This window comes from Capsaspora owczarzaki (assembly GCF_000151315.2).
Source record: "Capsaspora owczarzaki ATCC 30864 unplaced genomic scaffold supercont2.6, whole genome shotgun sequence".
NCBI classification, from domain to species: Eukaryota; class Filasterea; order Ministeriida; family Capsasporidae; genus Capsaspora; species Capsaspora owczarzaki.
In genome coordinates this window covers 721277-736177 of record NW_011887297.1, presented here as the reverse complement: position 1 = coordinate 736177, position 14901 = coordinate 721277, and the positions used below count along the sequence as shown (strand labels likewise).

Sequence of the window (14901 nt, the reverse complement as noted above, 5' to 3'; positions counted from 1 at the left end):
CACACACACAAAAAACAACCCCAAAGGGCGAGCGAGCCAATGCCCACAACAAACTCTGGTGCGACATGCCTTGCGAATATTCGCATAATAGATCTTGCTGTGGTTTCCACCGCTTCGTCCCAACGCTCTCCCGTCTCCGCCTCCCCCCCTGTCTCTCGCTTGCCCCCAGCGAGCGTGTTTGCGACACAAAAGCACTCGGACGTAGCTCTCTCTCTCTCTCTCTCGAGTACCATGCTCTTCACTGGCCCTGCCTTTGTGCGCCTTCTCGTCCTTGGTGCAGCCAACCCATTTTTGGACAGCCAGTTCTCCTTTCCAAGCGAAATCCGCCTTCTGCTTGGCGACCTCCCCTCTTCCTTGCCTTCACCCCTTCTGGAAGTCGACCCCCCTTTTCTCCTTCCATTCGGCCCAGACTTCCTAGTCTCTTGCTTGCCTCTTCCTTGGGTCTCCGCTCGCAAAGCAAGCTGGCCATCGAAAGCGTCAAGCAAACCTGACACCAGCGAAAAGCGCCAAAACATTGGCCTATTTTTTTTTTTTATTCTTTTTATTTTTTCTTTCTGTTGTTGTGATTGTTTCACGACTTCTGAAGCCGTCTGGCCTGCCGTCCCCGCCGCTTTGTGACCTTCGCAGCCAAGATCAACACGCATTCTTCTCCAGTGACATTGCGCCATGTCGTACCGCGATAGCTTTGCCGATGTGCCGCTCGAGCAAATGGTAACCACAACACTTTTTGATTTCATTTTTTTATTATTATTTTTTAAAACCTCCTTCGATACGTTCGAGAGTCCTGCGCCGCTCGCTGCGCTGCTCAGCTCGTCTCGATACCCTTCCGCTGCGCACGTTTGTATCCTTGAATGCCTCGTCCCGGGCTGTGGTGCCGCCAGTTGCCAAGGACTGACGAGCAGAGAGCGGCAAACCGCGCTGCAGATTTTCTCGCCTTTTTTTTTTTTTTTTTTTCAACTTCATTCAGCTCCCCCTTCTTGCCTATTGCTTTTGCTTTTGCTGTTGATTCGCAGCTTCCACCGTGTTGGAACTCGCATTCTCACAACATCATTACTTGAACCATTCTGGAACAGAGCGCCCGTCGTTCCAACGCCATGTCCCCGGAAGACATGTTCTTCCAGGAGCAGCTGCTGGCTGAAGCGTCCCGCCCGAGCTCGCTGCTCATTCCCCCGAGCGTCTCATCGTACGGTGGCGGTGGTGAGATTGGTACCGTGTCTGTGAGGTCGTCGTCGCCAGTCATCACACCCCAGCGCAGCCGCTCCAACTCTGCATACAACAACGCTCCGGTGGTCGATTTGCATGCTCCCACAGCCAATCCCCGCGGCAACTTTTCCAATCTCGGAGTTGTTGTGACTCCCCTCGAGCGCAAGCGACAGTCCCGAGCGATTGAAAACATGGAGCTGGCCAGTCTCGGCTACCACGCAGAAGCGCACCAGGAACCTCAGCCGGCACTTCAACCAGCCGACCACTCGGGCGCGGGCGTCCCAGCCGCCGAAGCCGCTCCGGCTGCTCGAAAGGGCAAGACGAAGGCTGTGGCCTCCGCTGCCCCGCCTCCGGAAGAAAACCTTGACGCGCCGAGCCGCAAATTGTTGCGTTCGCTCTCGAGCAACCACTTGGACGCCACAACCCAGGTGGAAGCGCGCGAGATTCTCGACATGCTTCCCTCAGAGCTGCGCTTCCATACACGCCAGCTTGAAGAGCAGCTTCAGAGCGCGGAGGGCTTCCACTCGCCGTTGGTGCAATCCTACTCGATCGGTGATACGGCCACCATCCTGAGCCAGCAGGCCGAGGTACGTCGCTTAAAGCACCGGCCTACTCTGAAGAACGTCAAGCGAACGCGCTCCACTGAAATGTACTCGGAACACGAGGTGGCGGAGCGCACGCAGTCGCTCAAGATGGAAATTGGCGCCACCAAGACCAAGAACCTGCAAAAGGAGCGCGAAAACCTGGGCCACAGCATGACCAAGTGGATTCGCTACCTCAAACATCGCTACCAACGCAAGAAGGTGTTGCAGAAGGACCCCGTTCCCATCTTCCGGCACTCCATCAAGGTTATCGAAGGTCGTCTCGGCACTGCCGTGGCTTCGTTCTTTGTGTTTACGCGGTGGCTGTTCCTCTTGAATATCGGCCTGTCCATCATTTGGCTGTCGCTCACCACCTTCCCGCAGCTCAGCCAGACCACTGGCAATTCATCCGTGGACTTTAACGCGCTCAACTTGCTGACCGGTGGCGTAAGTACCCAACAAAAATGCGAAGCAAGCAGTTTCCACCACCCGCCATTCCATTTCTTGACTCACCCGGTAAATTTTTTTGCTGCCTTTTGGAAATTCCCCCCCCCCGCGATTGTTGAACGTGCTCTTCAGGGTTATCTCGCCACGACTCCAATGTTTTACGCTGGTTACGACAACTCGGTCCCGCACTACTCCATGGATTTGTCCTATGTGATTGCCATCGGCGTCACCTACCTCATCAGTTTCTTTGCCATCTTGTACAGCCTTGGTGCCAAGTTTTCGCGAGATCGTGATCCCACCACTCTCGTCGCGCGTGATTCGACCTACCCGTTTGCCGTGGCCGTGCTTGGTTCCTGGGACTACTCAATCCGCGACGACAATGGAGCAGTCACCATGCATCTTGGTATTGCACACACCCTCAAAGAAATCTACAGTCGCCAAGAAACAGCCCAGGCCGTGCTTACGACCAAGGAGACGGCGAAGCGATTCGTTCGTCGTCTCATCAGCATGACTGTCAGTCTGCTGATTCTTGCGCTTTGCGCGTACCTGGTGTACGTCTTGATCGATCTGCAGGCCTCCCATGCCTTCGATGACGGCGCAATTCAACTCGTGGCGCCCGCTTCCATCTCTGCCATGAACATTCTCGTGCCGTGGATTTTTACCAAAATGCTCGAAGTGGAAAAGTGGAGCAGTCAGGACGTCGAGCTTCGAGTCACCGTCTACCGGTACGTATCGAGCAGCAAGAGACGAATGAGAGTTGCGCCGTCGTGTTTTGCTCACCCTTTGTGTCATTTTTTTTTGGTTTTCGGTTCGTTTGTTTTGTTTGAATCTGGTGCACAGCTCGTTCTTTGTGCGTCTTGCGGCTGTAATTGCTGTCATTGTTTCGATCTGGCAAACGCGACAGAGCAATCTCGCCACCCAGTGCTGGCAAAACCGCATTGGCCAAGAAATGTATCGTATGCTGGTGATTGACTTGATTGTAAGTGGAGGGTAGCTCGATTCTGTGTGGCGTTGTTGCGTTTTCGTGCCGCTGCCATTTTGCCGACTCATCTCCCGTCTGGTGTGGTTCCTCCCATCTCCAACAACAATGCGTTCCCAACAAATCAGGTCAGCTCCATCTTCACGATCGTCCAGCAATTTGGCTGGCGCTACATGAAGGACAAAATTCTGCATCGTGGAAACAAGGTTGACTTTGACATGTCCAAGAACGTCCTCGACATGACCTACCGTCAAACTTTGATCTGGTTTGTAGCATACGATTCCTGTTTAGCATCAAAGTTCTTTGGGGGCGATCGTTTTGCTCATCACATTTCGCTTGCTGTCTGAACATCCGCAGGCTCGGCTGTCTCTTCTGCCCAGTCTTGCCAGCCATTGGCAGCATTTCAATCATCATCACTTTCTACATTCGAAAGTTTGTGTACTTGCGCGTTTCCAAGCAGCCCCGCCGCTTCTTCTCCGCGGCTCGCTCCAACTCTTTCTTCTTGCTGACCCTTCTCATGACTCTGATTCTTGTATTTATTCCTGTGGGCTACATTCTCGTCGAGTACGTATTGCGCTTCTACAGCGCATGCACGCAGCGTCCGAAAGTGCAGAATTATCTCACCCCTTGTGTGTCTGCCAAACACGTTTTTCCCCCTGCAGTGGCCAACCCTCATGCGGCCCTCACAAGAACCTAGACTCCATTTATTCGATTGTTCCGTACTGGCTGCGACGAGGTCCGAGCTGGATTCTCGCCATCACCAACTACTTGTTCACGGTCGCATTCCTGGTTCCATTCTCCCTGCTTCTCATGTACGAGATGTGACTAACGTGTGAAGAGAGCCGAGTGTTATCGAGTGTTATCGTTGCTTATTCTATTTTGCCTGTTCTTGGTCTTGTTGAACAGCTCGGCATTGTACTACATGCACGCCTCCAAGAAGGGAATCAAGGAGCGCCTGAAAGAGACCACGCTGCAATTGGACATGGTAATGCTTCGGAGCGTATTCTGAGTTGATTCGATTGGTTTATTTGGGCTCACTTGGCCTTGACTCATGTCGATAGGAGCGTGAGGACAAGCGCTACTTGCTGAAGCAGTATCGCATTAATTAACTACTGTAGCATCAGTGTATCTACATGCACTTCAGGTTGTGTTGAGAGTCGTCGTTCGCTTTTTGTGTTTGCTTTTAGTTGCTTGTGTGTTTGTTGATTTTTTGTAAATCGATTTCATTGGTAGTAACACACTCCATCGCTCCTCCTTTAGACACACATATCCCTCATTCCTTGATTTGTGACTTCTCTGAGCACACAGTTAAAATGGCTTCGGCAGCGTCGTTTGCCGAGCTCAGCCGCCGTGTTGTCGCCGCTCTTTCGCTGGATGAAGAGACAAACGATCGTCAGGTATCCCATGCAATACCTCCACTGATAGAGAGGGAGAGAGAGAGAGAGAGAGAGAGAGAGAGAGAGAGAGAGAGAGAGAGAGAGAGAGAGAGAGAGAGAGAGAGAGAGAGAGAGAGAGAGAGAGAGAGAGAGAGAGAGAGAGAGAGAGAGAGAGAGAGAGAGAGAGAGAGAGAGAGAGTCTGCGGTCTTCGTGTCGCCCCGTGTTGTCGTTGCTGACAACTGCGTTTGACTTTCACAGGCTGCCTTCACTGCCTATCTGCAATGCGTCGCGGGAATCGCCCAGCATCTGCTGCAGTTTGACACACCGTCGTCCTCCGCTCCACCGCCTGCCGCGACGGGCGACGAGGAGCGATGCGTGGAGCTCAATCCTCCCACCGCGTCGTCGTCATCAGGGAGTGCAGATGATCAGGACAGTCCGAGTCCTGCACCCTCCACTGCATTGCGACAAGACAAGTCACGAACCAAGCTGTTTCTGCTCGCACGGCTGTGCATTGATCGGGCGGAGGCCATCTCCACCGTGACGTCGACAAACCAGTCCGAGCAGCCAAACCTGAGCAGCCAAGCACCACCCCGCTTGCCGACGCCAATCCAGGTGCAATCGCAGTCGCAGGCACCGTCACAGGCACCGTCACAGGCACTGTCACAATCACAGACACAATCACCGTCACAGGCACCGTCACAAGCACCTCCACCACACGCACAGTCTCCGTCTCAGACTCAGTCTCAGACACTGACAAATTCACACACAGCCGCTCCGAGTCATCAAATGCATGTGGTTTTACAACCCATGGAGCGAGCTCAGACAGCAAACAGAATCCTGCACCAAACGTTTCAGCTGCAAATCGCCAGCGTGCAAGACGAAGCCAAACGGTCGGCCATGTACCTGTCCATGATGCGCAAGTGCTACGAAAACTTGTCGACAGCCCGTCGGCAGCAGGCCGAGCTGGCTGCGAAAATCAAAGAACGGAACGATCGCATCCGCTTGGATACCCAGCGACAAGCGATCGAACGAGAGCACCAACTCGATCAGCAAAACCAGCAGCGCACAGCAAAGCCGGCGCAGCTCACCTTGCAACAGGTTCAAAAGGCTCTGTCGGACGGCGGCGCCTCCGCTGTCATCAACTTGCTCGCGAGCATGTCCAGCGGAGCCACGCCTGCCGTCATTGCCAACACTGCTGCCAACAATGGTGTCATCACTCGGGGAGAGGCCACCATGATTGCCAACGTGGCCGTGTTTGACGCGTCGCAGAAGCGAGCGAAAGAGAGCCTCCAAATGCTCCAGGAGATTGCTTCACATCCGGAGGAGGCGCGGCGTGTGGAGCAGTTTGTGCTGTTTGTGTTTGATCAGCACGAGCATCCGCTGAGCCGATGGCTGGCCGAGTCCTTGTACACGGTTATCACTGCCTTTAGCAAGCCAATCCAAGAAGCCGATGCCGAGTCCTATCTCGAAGCGTTTGTCCAGCAGGTCCACACCATTTTGCAGCGCCTCACCGAACTGCTGCCATTTGCCTATCTTCAGCTCAACAGCGAGACTGCGCGCGATCAGCTGTCGCTCACGATTGAGAGTCTAGTCTTCCCCCCAAGCATGCCCATTCTATTGCGGCTGCACTCTTTATCCTCCCAAGTGGCGCTGTGCGAGTATCGCCTTGGTCTGGACAAGCTTGAAAACAGTTCGCTGCAGTCGCTGGGTATCGATTCGAAGTTTTGGTTGGGTGCCTCGGTAAGGGGGTTTTGCTCGGTTTTTCGTTTTTCTTTTTGTATTTTCTTGTTTTTTTTTTTGCTGATGCGCTCTTTTGCTTGTCATGGCGTGATGATGTCGTTAGGGGAGCGAATCAATGTCGAGCAAGACTTCACCCTACGCAAGTGTCATTTCGTTGCTCCAGTCCTTGCCACAAGTATCAACGCCTTCCGCCAAACTGGACATTCTTGGTAAGCGTAGTACTGATGGCAAAAACAATCGAGCGCGCAACCTCACTTGACCATTTCACGCTCGGCAGTGCAATCCATTCAAGGTATTGTGCAACAGGTCGAAATCTACTGTCGTGCAAACAGCCTCAGCGTTTCTGCTCATGCCGTGTAAGGCAGGGAGTGATTTCAACCGACCATCGCCATGAATGTTGGCTGGCCGTGTTCATGTGACTCACTTACTGTTGTTTATCCCAATGTTCTGGCTTTTTTTTTTCTGTTTTTTGGTTTTCGCACAGCGGCGGAGACGAGCTCATGCCACTGCTCACTCATGTTGTCGTGCATGCAAACATTCGCACTCTGCCAACCGATTGCTGGATGATGGGCGAGTTTATGGATGACTCTGCCATGATGGGCCAGGAAGGCTTTTGCCTCTCCAATTTGCAAGTTGTTGTCGACCACATTCGTTCACTTGGAGAAACCCCCGAAGTGGCAGCGCCGTCATGCGCGTCATCCGATCCGCTCGCCAGCACCCCGTCTTCAACAGCAGGCATAGTTCCTCCCGCGTCGCCGGCCAGATTGCCCGTTTCGTCTGTTGGCGAGATGTTTGACGATTTGAGCGACGACGAGGGCCTGCCGAAAGTCTAGTAGCGATGTATTAATATGAATCATAGTTAACAATTTCAAATGTATCCTCGTAGAACGAGTTTCCAAGAAGAAACGAAGAAGAAGGGAAACAAAAAGCCAATAACAAGCCCATCGCTCGCTTAAAATCCAGACACGCGCGGCTTTTTCGACTGCGAGCCTCGTTGACTGTCTCCCGACCGCTTTTTGGAAACGCCGCTGGTCGACTGCTGAGAGGCTGGAAAGATGGATGAGCTCTGCGAGAATGACAGGCTTTGTGAGAGCGGCGACTCGGACGGCTGTGAAAAGTCGAGCGAAAGCGTGACTGCACTGCGGACGGGCGGGGGCGTAAAAGCACCAGAGCCTGAGCGAGAAACCGACTGAGAGAAGAGAGAGGGCGACGCTGCCGATGGAAGGGGGCTGCCTGCAGCGGCGACCGACTTGAAAGTGACGCCGCGGTTGGAGCGCGGAGAACCAACGGGCGAAGCGTTTCCTGCTGCTGCGCGTTGCGCTCGAAGGGCACTCTTCTTTCGACTGCTCTGGCTCGAGGATGTCTTGATGCGCACGGGCTGTAAATCGCCAAGCGTTTCGTCCATCTCGTCATCGACAGCTTCCGCGGGCGTTTCTGACGTTGCCATGGCGTCCCATCGCTCTTGCATGTACTGCCACAGAAGTGTCGATGACCCGAGTGCCCCGGTCGAATTTGGCACAACCATCGACTTGGTATCGGAAAGCAAGCGCTCGGAGGGCTGAAGAAGCTCGCTGGTGGTCAATGCATAGGCAATAGTGTGCCGGGCTTCGCTTGCACCAACCGCGTTATTTGAGGAGGAAGACCTTGACTCGAGCTCACGCATCGGATCAGGTCGCGAATGAAGCAAACAAATCGTTCCATCCCGCTCGAGGCGCTGTAACGCTGCTTGGAGCGAGGTCTGCTCGACGGACAGTGGCGTCTGACGCACTGGGAGTAACAAAGCAGCCAGATCGCGTCTTTCAAGAACGAGGCGTCAGCGCACGAGTATCAAGCAGATGATGACAAGCTCCCGCCCCAACCTCCCCAACCCCACACAGCAACTTACTCTGTGGCTGGACCAGTTTTGAGGCGGGCGACAATTTGCTCGTCCAGCGCGTCAAGCTCCTCCAAAGATGGCAGGGAGTCAGAGTAGGCGGGTGGGCTCAACATGTCTGCTCCAAAAAAAAAAGTACAACAGCAATTTAGCAAACAACAGGCCATGAAGGAAGAGGACCAACCGATCACAACATAGTAGAAAAAACCGAAAACGCACATTGATAGACCTTGGACAAGTCGATAAACTGATGTTCCTTGACGTTTGCCAGAGCCTCGTGCAAGTCACGCATCTGCTGCTCATCGGCGAGAACACTTTCATGCCGAGGAAGCGAGGGTGGCGCGCCCCGGAACAAGGTGACTTCAAGCCCTTCATCGACGCGGCGCTCCGAGGCATTCCTCGCAACGCTCAAGGAAGCGCTCAAGGAAGCGGAGGAAGACGACGCGGAGGGGAAAGAAGCATTCTTATCACTCATGCCCCCGGGCAGTTCAAACGGCTGGTAAAAGACGTCACCCCACGACGATGAGAGCAAAACATGCAGCCCACAGCACTTTGGCTCGTCATTGGGTCCCGGGCGCTGAAAAGGCCCAACAAACGCCAGTCCGTTCAGAGCAGCATGCAATCGATTGGGCGCACTGGTCAGCCGCTGAGCAAGCGTGGAAAGCGACAGCGTATTGTAACTCGCCACTCGGAAGGGAATCGCTGTGAATCGCGGCGGCAATTTGATGGTGGTGGAGATGCCTTGCGGAAAGGGCGCAGCGCCCAGCCCGTGGTTGGCATCATTGTGGCCCACACCGCCCATGAATGTGGCGGCGGCGGCGGCAATAACAGCAGCAGCAGCGTTGGAAGACTGCTGGTCTTCGGCTTTAAAGTCGCGTTCCGAGCTCACCTCCGATGAAGATGCTTGCGTATTGGCGCTCTTCAGGGATGAACCATCACCATCTTCACCGAGTGAGAGATGTGCAGGTCGCTCTGCCTTGACAAACAGGGCTTCTGATCGGAGGGCAAACCGCGCCTCCTTTTGAAGCGGCCTGAGCAAGGATTGCGTCTGGTGCGGATCAACACGCGCCAAATCATGCTGGGGGAGCGAGAGTCGCGGCGTCCACGGAAATGGAACAGGCGACCACGCTTCAGTCGTCGTCGCCGTATGAACAACAAGCCCAATTGCTTCCTGGCGGTGACGATTGGCTGCTAGCACAATGTGTTCGCGCGGGTCTTCAGGATTCACAGCCACCTGCAGAATGGTCGGCGGTTCGTGCTGCAAGTGATGGACAACAGACAGCAACGGCCGTTGCGTCATGCGCTTATCCAGAACGCAGATTGACGTTGATGTCGTGACGTAGAGTAAATCGCTCGCAGATTGGTCGGCTTGAGGAGCGGCAGCCGCACAGATGCTGGTGCCTAGAGCAGACAATTGGGCATGTGGCAATGTTAAAATGCTTGACCGGGCTCGTGTCGGATCCTTTTCAAAGGTAGGGGCACATGTCAAAGGTGAGTGTGCGGACAACAACCAAAAAAACAAAAAAAAAACTACCAACAAAAAAAAAAAAAACCACCGTTTCCAACAACCGACTTGTCAACCAAAAACGACGTCTGCGTACCCGAAAATCAAAGAGAGAAACGCAATGCTCATCGCATTCGTACAGTACGCGCGGATGATGCGTAAATAGAGCGCGACGCCACGAGGATGGCGAGGAGTGGCCAGCGCGTTCGACCGTGAGCCCGAAACGCGCATGCCACAATCGTACGGTGCCTTGATCTGATAGAATCACACACTCTGACGGAATGTGCGGATTAACGCAAACATCAGCAAGTTGCGTGTCGAATGTTTCGCAAAAGAGGGGTTTGAGCGGCGAGTCGTCTTGCAGCGCATCAATATCGAAGGAAAGCGCCCGGGAGGACGAGCGAGTGTCGGGGCGAGCGCAATGGGTCGCAACTGTCTTTTGGAGGTTGCTTGTATCAAACAGCAGAGCCGAATACATTCCCCGCACACCAAGGAGGCCCGGCTGGAATGTTGCATCTAAAGCAATAATGTACAAGCTCAGACAGCGACGAACAACGAGCCGCCGCCACGACCATCCACCTTCCCCGAGGCTTGCAACAACAGACAAGAGGGGCAGCAACAACAACAACTCTCGCTTACTGTGCTCTGTGCCACAGGCGAGTTGACGGATTGGACCGCCGCGCATTGCCAGTTGAATCACATCACCAGAGGCTCGACCACTGTCTCCTGTTTTGTCAATGTGATAGCGTCGTAGAGCTACTCGCGATGCAGATGAAAAGAGGATGAAGAAAACGATGTGAGTCATAGCAGCATGTTTGACTGACTGCTTTGCTCAAAATCTCAGAATGTAGAACGGAACGTACCGATTGTGTCTTGAAGCGGTCCACTCACATAGGCGACAGCTCGGAAAGCGGCCTCAGACTGAGTGGAATGGCTACCACGATGAGCAGCATTTGGGCCATCATCAGTTGGTGCCGTGACGAGGTCGAGCGGGAATGAAACAAGCGTGTTTCCAAGCCTGGGTGCGGGATGGGACGAGACGTGTTCCGGTTCTGGAGTCGCGGTATTCCCGTCGCCCGAGTCGCCACGAAGCAAGTCCTGTAGCACTTCTTGCGGAATCATGGCCGATCCGAGTGCATCTGGCAGCTTCAGACTCGTCGAGCGGTGTAGCTTGTCGGAAGTGCTGCTCTTGCCCGACCAACCACCGCCGCCCGGCTGGTGCTGGGAATGCTCAGCATCAATATCCATGTACAGCTTGGGATATGCGAATGGCAGCAGCGGGAACAGCGGCCGCACACCGTGCAGACTCCCGCCGACGGACGTGAGCGGTAGAGCGGCAGCATTGGAGGAGCGCCCAAGCAGCCCGCCGCGTCCACCGACCACCCGCAGTCCCGACGCCTTGTCCTGCTGCGAGAACTGCACGACTGAAGCGGCTGCCGCGCTCGTAGCGACTGGCGGGAGGGTGTCGTTGGCAAACACGAGCGCCTGCACCTGCCGCCTCATGGCCGATGACGACGACGATGGCAGCGACGATGGCAGCGACCATGATGACAGGGACGTCTGAAGAGGCGGCTCAGGGTCGGATGCAGGCGCAGTGGTGTAGCTGAACATGGCTGCCTGGACGCCATAGTCAGCCGCCGCTGAAGGGTTTGGCGGGAACTGCATTTGGGCGCGCAGTTGCTGAGACTGAGATTGAAGTGCAGCCTACTGACGCGCACAAGATACACGCACACACACAGACACAAGTACAAGTACACACACCGACACCGACAAAGAAACACTATTGGAAAAAAAAAAACAAGAAGAAGAAAGGAACAGAAGAGCAAACAAAATGGAGACTGACCGGATCAGATACCAGGCAACTCAGACAAGGATTGGAAGCCATCCCATCTATCTCGCTCGCTTCCCTCGCCATCCTCACTTGCGAAGTCGAGCTAATTGTAGACATGAAAAAGTTCGTACGAGTACGTTCTGCGTTTGGTTTCTACAGTACACAACTCGACCAACGTTCACTGTGAGCCGAATGTTGAATGGACGAAGCTATCGGGAGCAGATCAAAATCAAAGCTGTGATTGGCATGGGGGTTGCAACACAAAGCGAAGGCAATGCAAAGCAAGGGCAACGCATCGAAGCAGCATCCAAAAGAAGCGTTCCACAACCCCGAAACCGACCCGAAACGACATGGCAAACGACTGGACAAACGACTGGACTGGACAAACGACTGGACTTGACAAACGACTGGAACAACCCCAAAAGCTCATGCTCGCTCTCTCTCTACAAGACACCCTTGGTGCTGGGAATGTCATCAATGCCCGAGGAGGCGACTGCATAGCGGATGGCCAATGCCAGGGCCTTGAATGACGATTCGCTCTTGTGGTGGTCGTTCTTGCCCTTGAGGACGTCAATGTGCAGGGTGATGCAAGCGGCGGTCGCGAACGACTCGAGGAAGTGCGGGATCATCTCGCAGGACAGCGTGCCGATGCGCTCGCGCTTGAGATCGAGATTGACGTCTGCGAATGGCCGCCCTGAGATGTCGACCACAGCTCGAGCGAGGGCCTCGTCGAGCGGGGCGTATGCATGGCCAAAGCGGCGAATGCCCTTGAGATCGCCCAGGGCCGTGTGGAAGGCGCGTCCGAGCGCAATGCCGCAGTCCTCGACCGTGTGGTGGTCGTCAATGTGCAGGTCGCCCTTGCAGGTTAGGACGAGGTCCATCCGCGAGTGCTTGGACAGCGCGCTCAGCATGTGGTCCAGAAACCCAACGCCAGTGTCGATCGTGTGCACGCCAGTCCCGTCCACGTTCAGCGTCAGCTTGATGTCGGTCTCGGCTGTCTTGCGCGTGACGGACGCCGTCCGCGGGTGGCTGCGCTGCACACCCGAGCCCGAACCCGAACCCGAACCCGACATTGAACTGATCGTCCCGCTCGACATGACCTTCTACTGCACAACAATGAGAAGATGACTGGTCTGTTGTTGTTTGATGCGGTTCGTTTCTATTACAGTAAGATCTGGAATTCAGCATGCACTACATTTCTCAATGAGCTGAGTTGAGCGAGTTCGGAGCTGTCAAAGTCCCAAATGCAGCTGTTGTCGGCGTTTTTGACATGTTTGACTATTCCAAGTGAATTCAACAACATTGACAATAACATTGATATGAGAGACAGTCAGTCAGTTTCCTTGTGTTCATGTCGTACTCGTCCTTTGATCAGCTGTAACAAGAGCATTGAAATCCACTTGCAACTGCCTCCAAACGACCAGCACTCACTCTGATCCTGTGCTTTTTTCGAAACATGAACCAGATACCTCAAGCTCGTCATGCTGCGCGCAGAGCAGGGAAGGCCAGACTTTGCTCCAACCTGCGCCATTGAGGACTTGGACAATCTCATGGTAAACACAGTGCTCTGCCAACCCTAACCCCCTCCCCTCCCCGCCTCGGACCCGGTCCCGGACCCATTCCGAAACTCACTTGGCATTGAACTTTGCTATGTTGTCATTGGCAGGCCGCAGTGTCGAAGGCGGCGGCGCAGATGCACGAGCGAGCCAGCGCAGCCAAGCTCGTTTTCCCGCCATCGTCGAACGGGACGACCGAGACGGATGCTATGCCGACATCGTCATCATCGTCATCGTCATCGTCATCGTCGTCGTCTGTTACCGAGACAGCCATGCCGCGGACGACTGGTCCATCCACGTTGGGTGTATCCACACGCAGAATGAGGATGCAGACGGCCAACGAACAACCAGAGCAGGTCAGCGCCGCAGCTCAGAATCAGTGCACTTCTGATGATGCGTCTGACGAACACACGAGTGGCGAGTCAACCTCAGTGCCGGAGTTGGAAGGACGGCGAGCTAAGCGTTTGTCGCCGTTCGCGTCTACCAGACCAACGAGATTCGAGACCACTGCTCCTGCTGCTGCTGTGCCGCCAGCCAAGAAGGTGCAAGATGCTTCCCAAGGGCAGACACGAACAACACAAAGTACACCATCGCAGGTCAGAACGAACAGCACCGCTTCCAACGACTCGCGGCAAAAGCGACCGGCACCAGATCGGTCATTCCCCGCGCCAAAGGCTGCACGAACGATGAGCAGAGAGCCGTCACAGGAGATGGCGCAGCACGACCAGCGAAATAGCAGTATCGCCATGCCCGAGGTTGTCGCTGTGCCTTGGAACCCTGTCATCCAAATCTTGGCATTGCGACCACGACGCGCCGTGGCTCAGCCCCCTCGACGCATTGATCTGGGTGCAATTCACAGAGCCGCGCGTTCCTGGGCTTGGCGACCCAAAGTGGTATGTTGAGGACGGATGGATGATGCGCGGTGGTTTCCCAGGTGCGACTGAACGCTTTGTGTTGGTTCGTCTTGTACCTCACCGTTCACATTCTGGGCAGCAACGAAAGACGACAGAGCCTCAACTGTTCCTACGACGCAACGAACGACGCGCAAAGCATGATGCGAGCAAAGCCGAGCCGATGCAGGAAGAGGAGATCCTTCCCATTTCGGAATTTCTGCCTTTGCCGACAGAGCATCTCCCCGAGCTGTCAGAGCTGAATACTAGCACCGAAATTCCAATGGATGCGACGCCGTCGGCAGAAGGCAATTCTGGGAACCTGAATGTGGGCGAGACCGCCGTTCGCACAGAAACAACGGAAACGGAAACTACCGTTCATCCAGCAACACCAGAGGGGCAGCCGGTTGACACTCTCGTGGTCGAGACCGCTGACAATGCTGAACACCATTCTTCCGGAGAAAATGAGAGTCTGGAGACGCAAGAAGAGACGCAAGAAGAGACGCAAGAAGAGACGCAAGAGGAGGCCCAGAGCATGACGCCTCCCGGCGATTTTGCACCTTCCATTTTAGCTCCAGCCCTTTCGGTTCAACAGGAGCTGCCGCTGCAGTCCCTGGAGGACCCCGATGACCACATACAATCTCGTCACAGATCTCTTTCTCTCAGACGGTCGGTGGAGCATCCCGACCAAGAATGGACATCACAATCGGGCGCGGAAGAGCTGCCTCACGCAACAGTTGTTTCAGATTTGCACGACCTTATCAGCGACTTGCTTCCAGAGCAAGCAGAAGCCGAGGCCCCCACCGCGACCAGCACAAACTCAATTCTTTCAAGCTCTGCAGAACTCGAACCATTTGCGCCTTTTGATGGGGGATTGACTGGCGAAATTGTTCACGAACAGATGGTCGAATAAACGGATT

General features: G+C 54.6%; 5 protein-coding genes across 5 annotated transcripts; 3 read left to right on the top strand and 2 right to left on the bottom strand.

The window, feature by feature from the left end:
- The first annotated feature begins 315 nt into the window (after positions 1–315).
- CAOG_04208 (hypothetical protein) lies at positions 316–4450 on the top strand. Its single transcript, XM_004347983.2, has 9 exons — positions 316–711; positions 1074–2231; positions 2364–2956; positions 3072–3210; positions 3339–3475; positions 3568–3774; positions 3873–4022; positions 4117–4195; positions 4272–4450. The coding sequence occupies exons 1-9, from the start codon at positions 667–669 to the stop codon at positions 4317–4319; spliced, it is 2556 nt and encodes an 851-aa protein (XP_004348033.1). The 5' UTR covers positions 316–666; the 3' UTR covers positions 4320–4450.
- Positions 4451–4498: 48 nt separating this feature from the next.
- CAOG_04207 (hypothetical protein) lies at positions 4499–7200 on the top strand. The gene is made up of 5 exons (XM_004347982.2): positions 4499–4607; positions 4846–6327; positions 6431–6536; positions 6605–6683; positions 6812–7200. The coding sequence occupies exons 1-5, from the start codon at positions 4524–4526 to the stop codon at positions 7158–7160; spliced, it is 2100 nt and encodes a 699-aa protein (XP_004348032.2). The 5' UTR covers positions 4499–4523; the 3' UTR covers positions 7161–7200.
- CAOG_04206 (hypothetical protein) lies at positions 7148–11564 on the bottom strand. The gene is made up of 6 exons (XM_004347981.2): positions 10568–11564; positions 10344–10460; positions 9802–10220; positions 8420–9662; positions 8213–8318; positions 7148–8123 (listed from the first exon to the last, which is right to left on the bottom strand). Exons 1-6 carry the CDS (start codon positions 11367–11369, stop codon positions 7280–7282), a joined length of 3531 nt encoding a protein of 1176 aa, XP_004348031.2. The 5' UTR covers positions 11370–11564; the 3' UTR covers positions 7148–7279.
- A 175-nt stretch (positions 11565–11739) lies between these two features.
- CAOG_04205 (imidazoleglycerol-phosphate dehydratase) lies at positions 11740–12656 on the bottom strand. The gene has a single exon (XM_004347980.2). The coding sequence runs from the start codon at positions 12630–12632 to the stop codon at positions 11979–11981; it is 654 nt and encodes a 217-aa protein (XP_004348030.1). The 5' UTR covers positions 12633–12656; the 3' UTR covers positions 11740–11978.
- A 222-nt stretch (positions 12657–12878) lies between these two features.
- CAOG_04204 (hypothetical protein) lies at positions 12879–14899 on the top strand. Its single transcript, XM_004347979.2, has 4 exons — positions 12879–12912; positions 13001–13088; positions 13202–13984; positions 14085–14899. The coding sequence occupies exons 1-4, from the start codon at positions 12887–12889 to the stop codon at positions 14892–14894; spliced, it is 1707 nt and encodes a 568-aa protein (XP_004348029.1). The 5' UTR covers positions 12879–12886; the 3' UTR covers positions 14895–14899.
- The last annotated feature ends 2 nt before the right edge of the window (positions 14900–14901 follow it).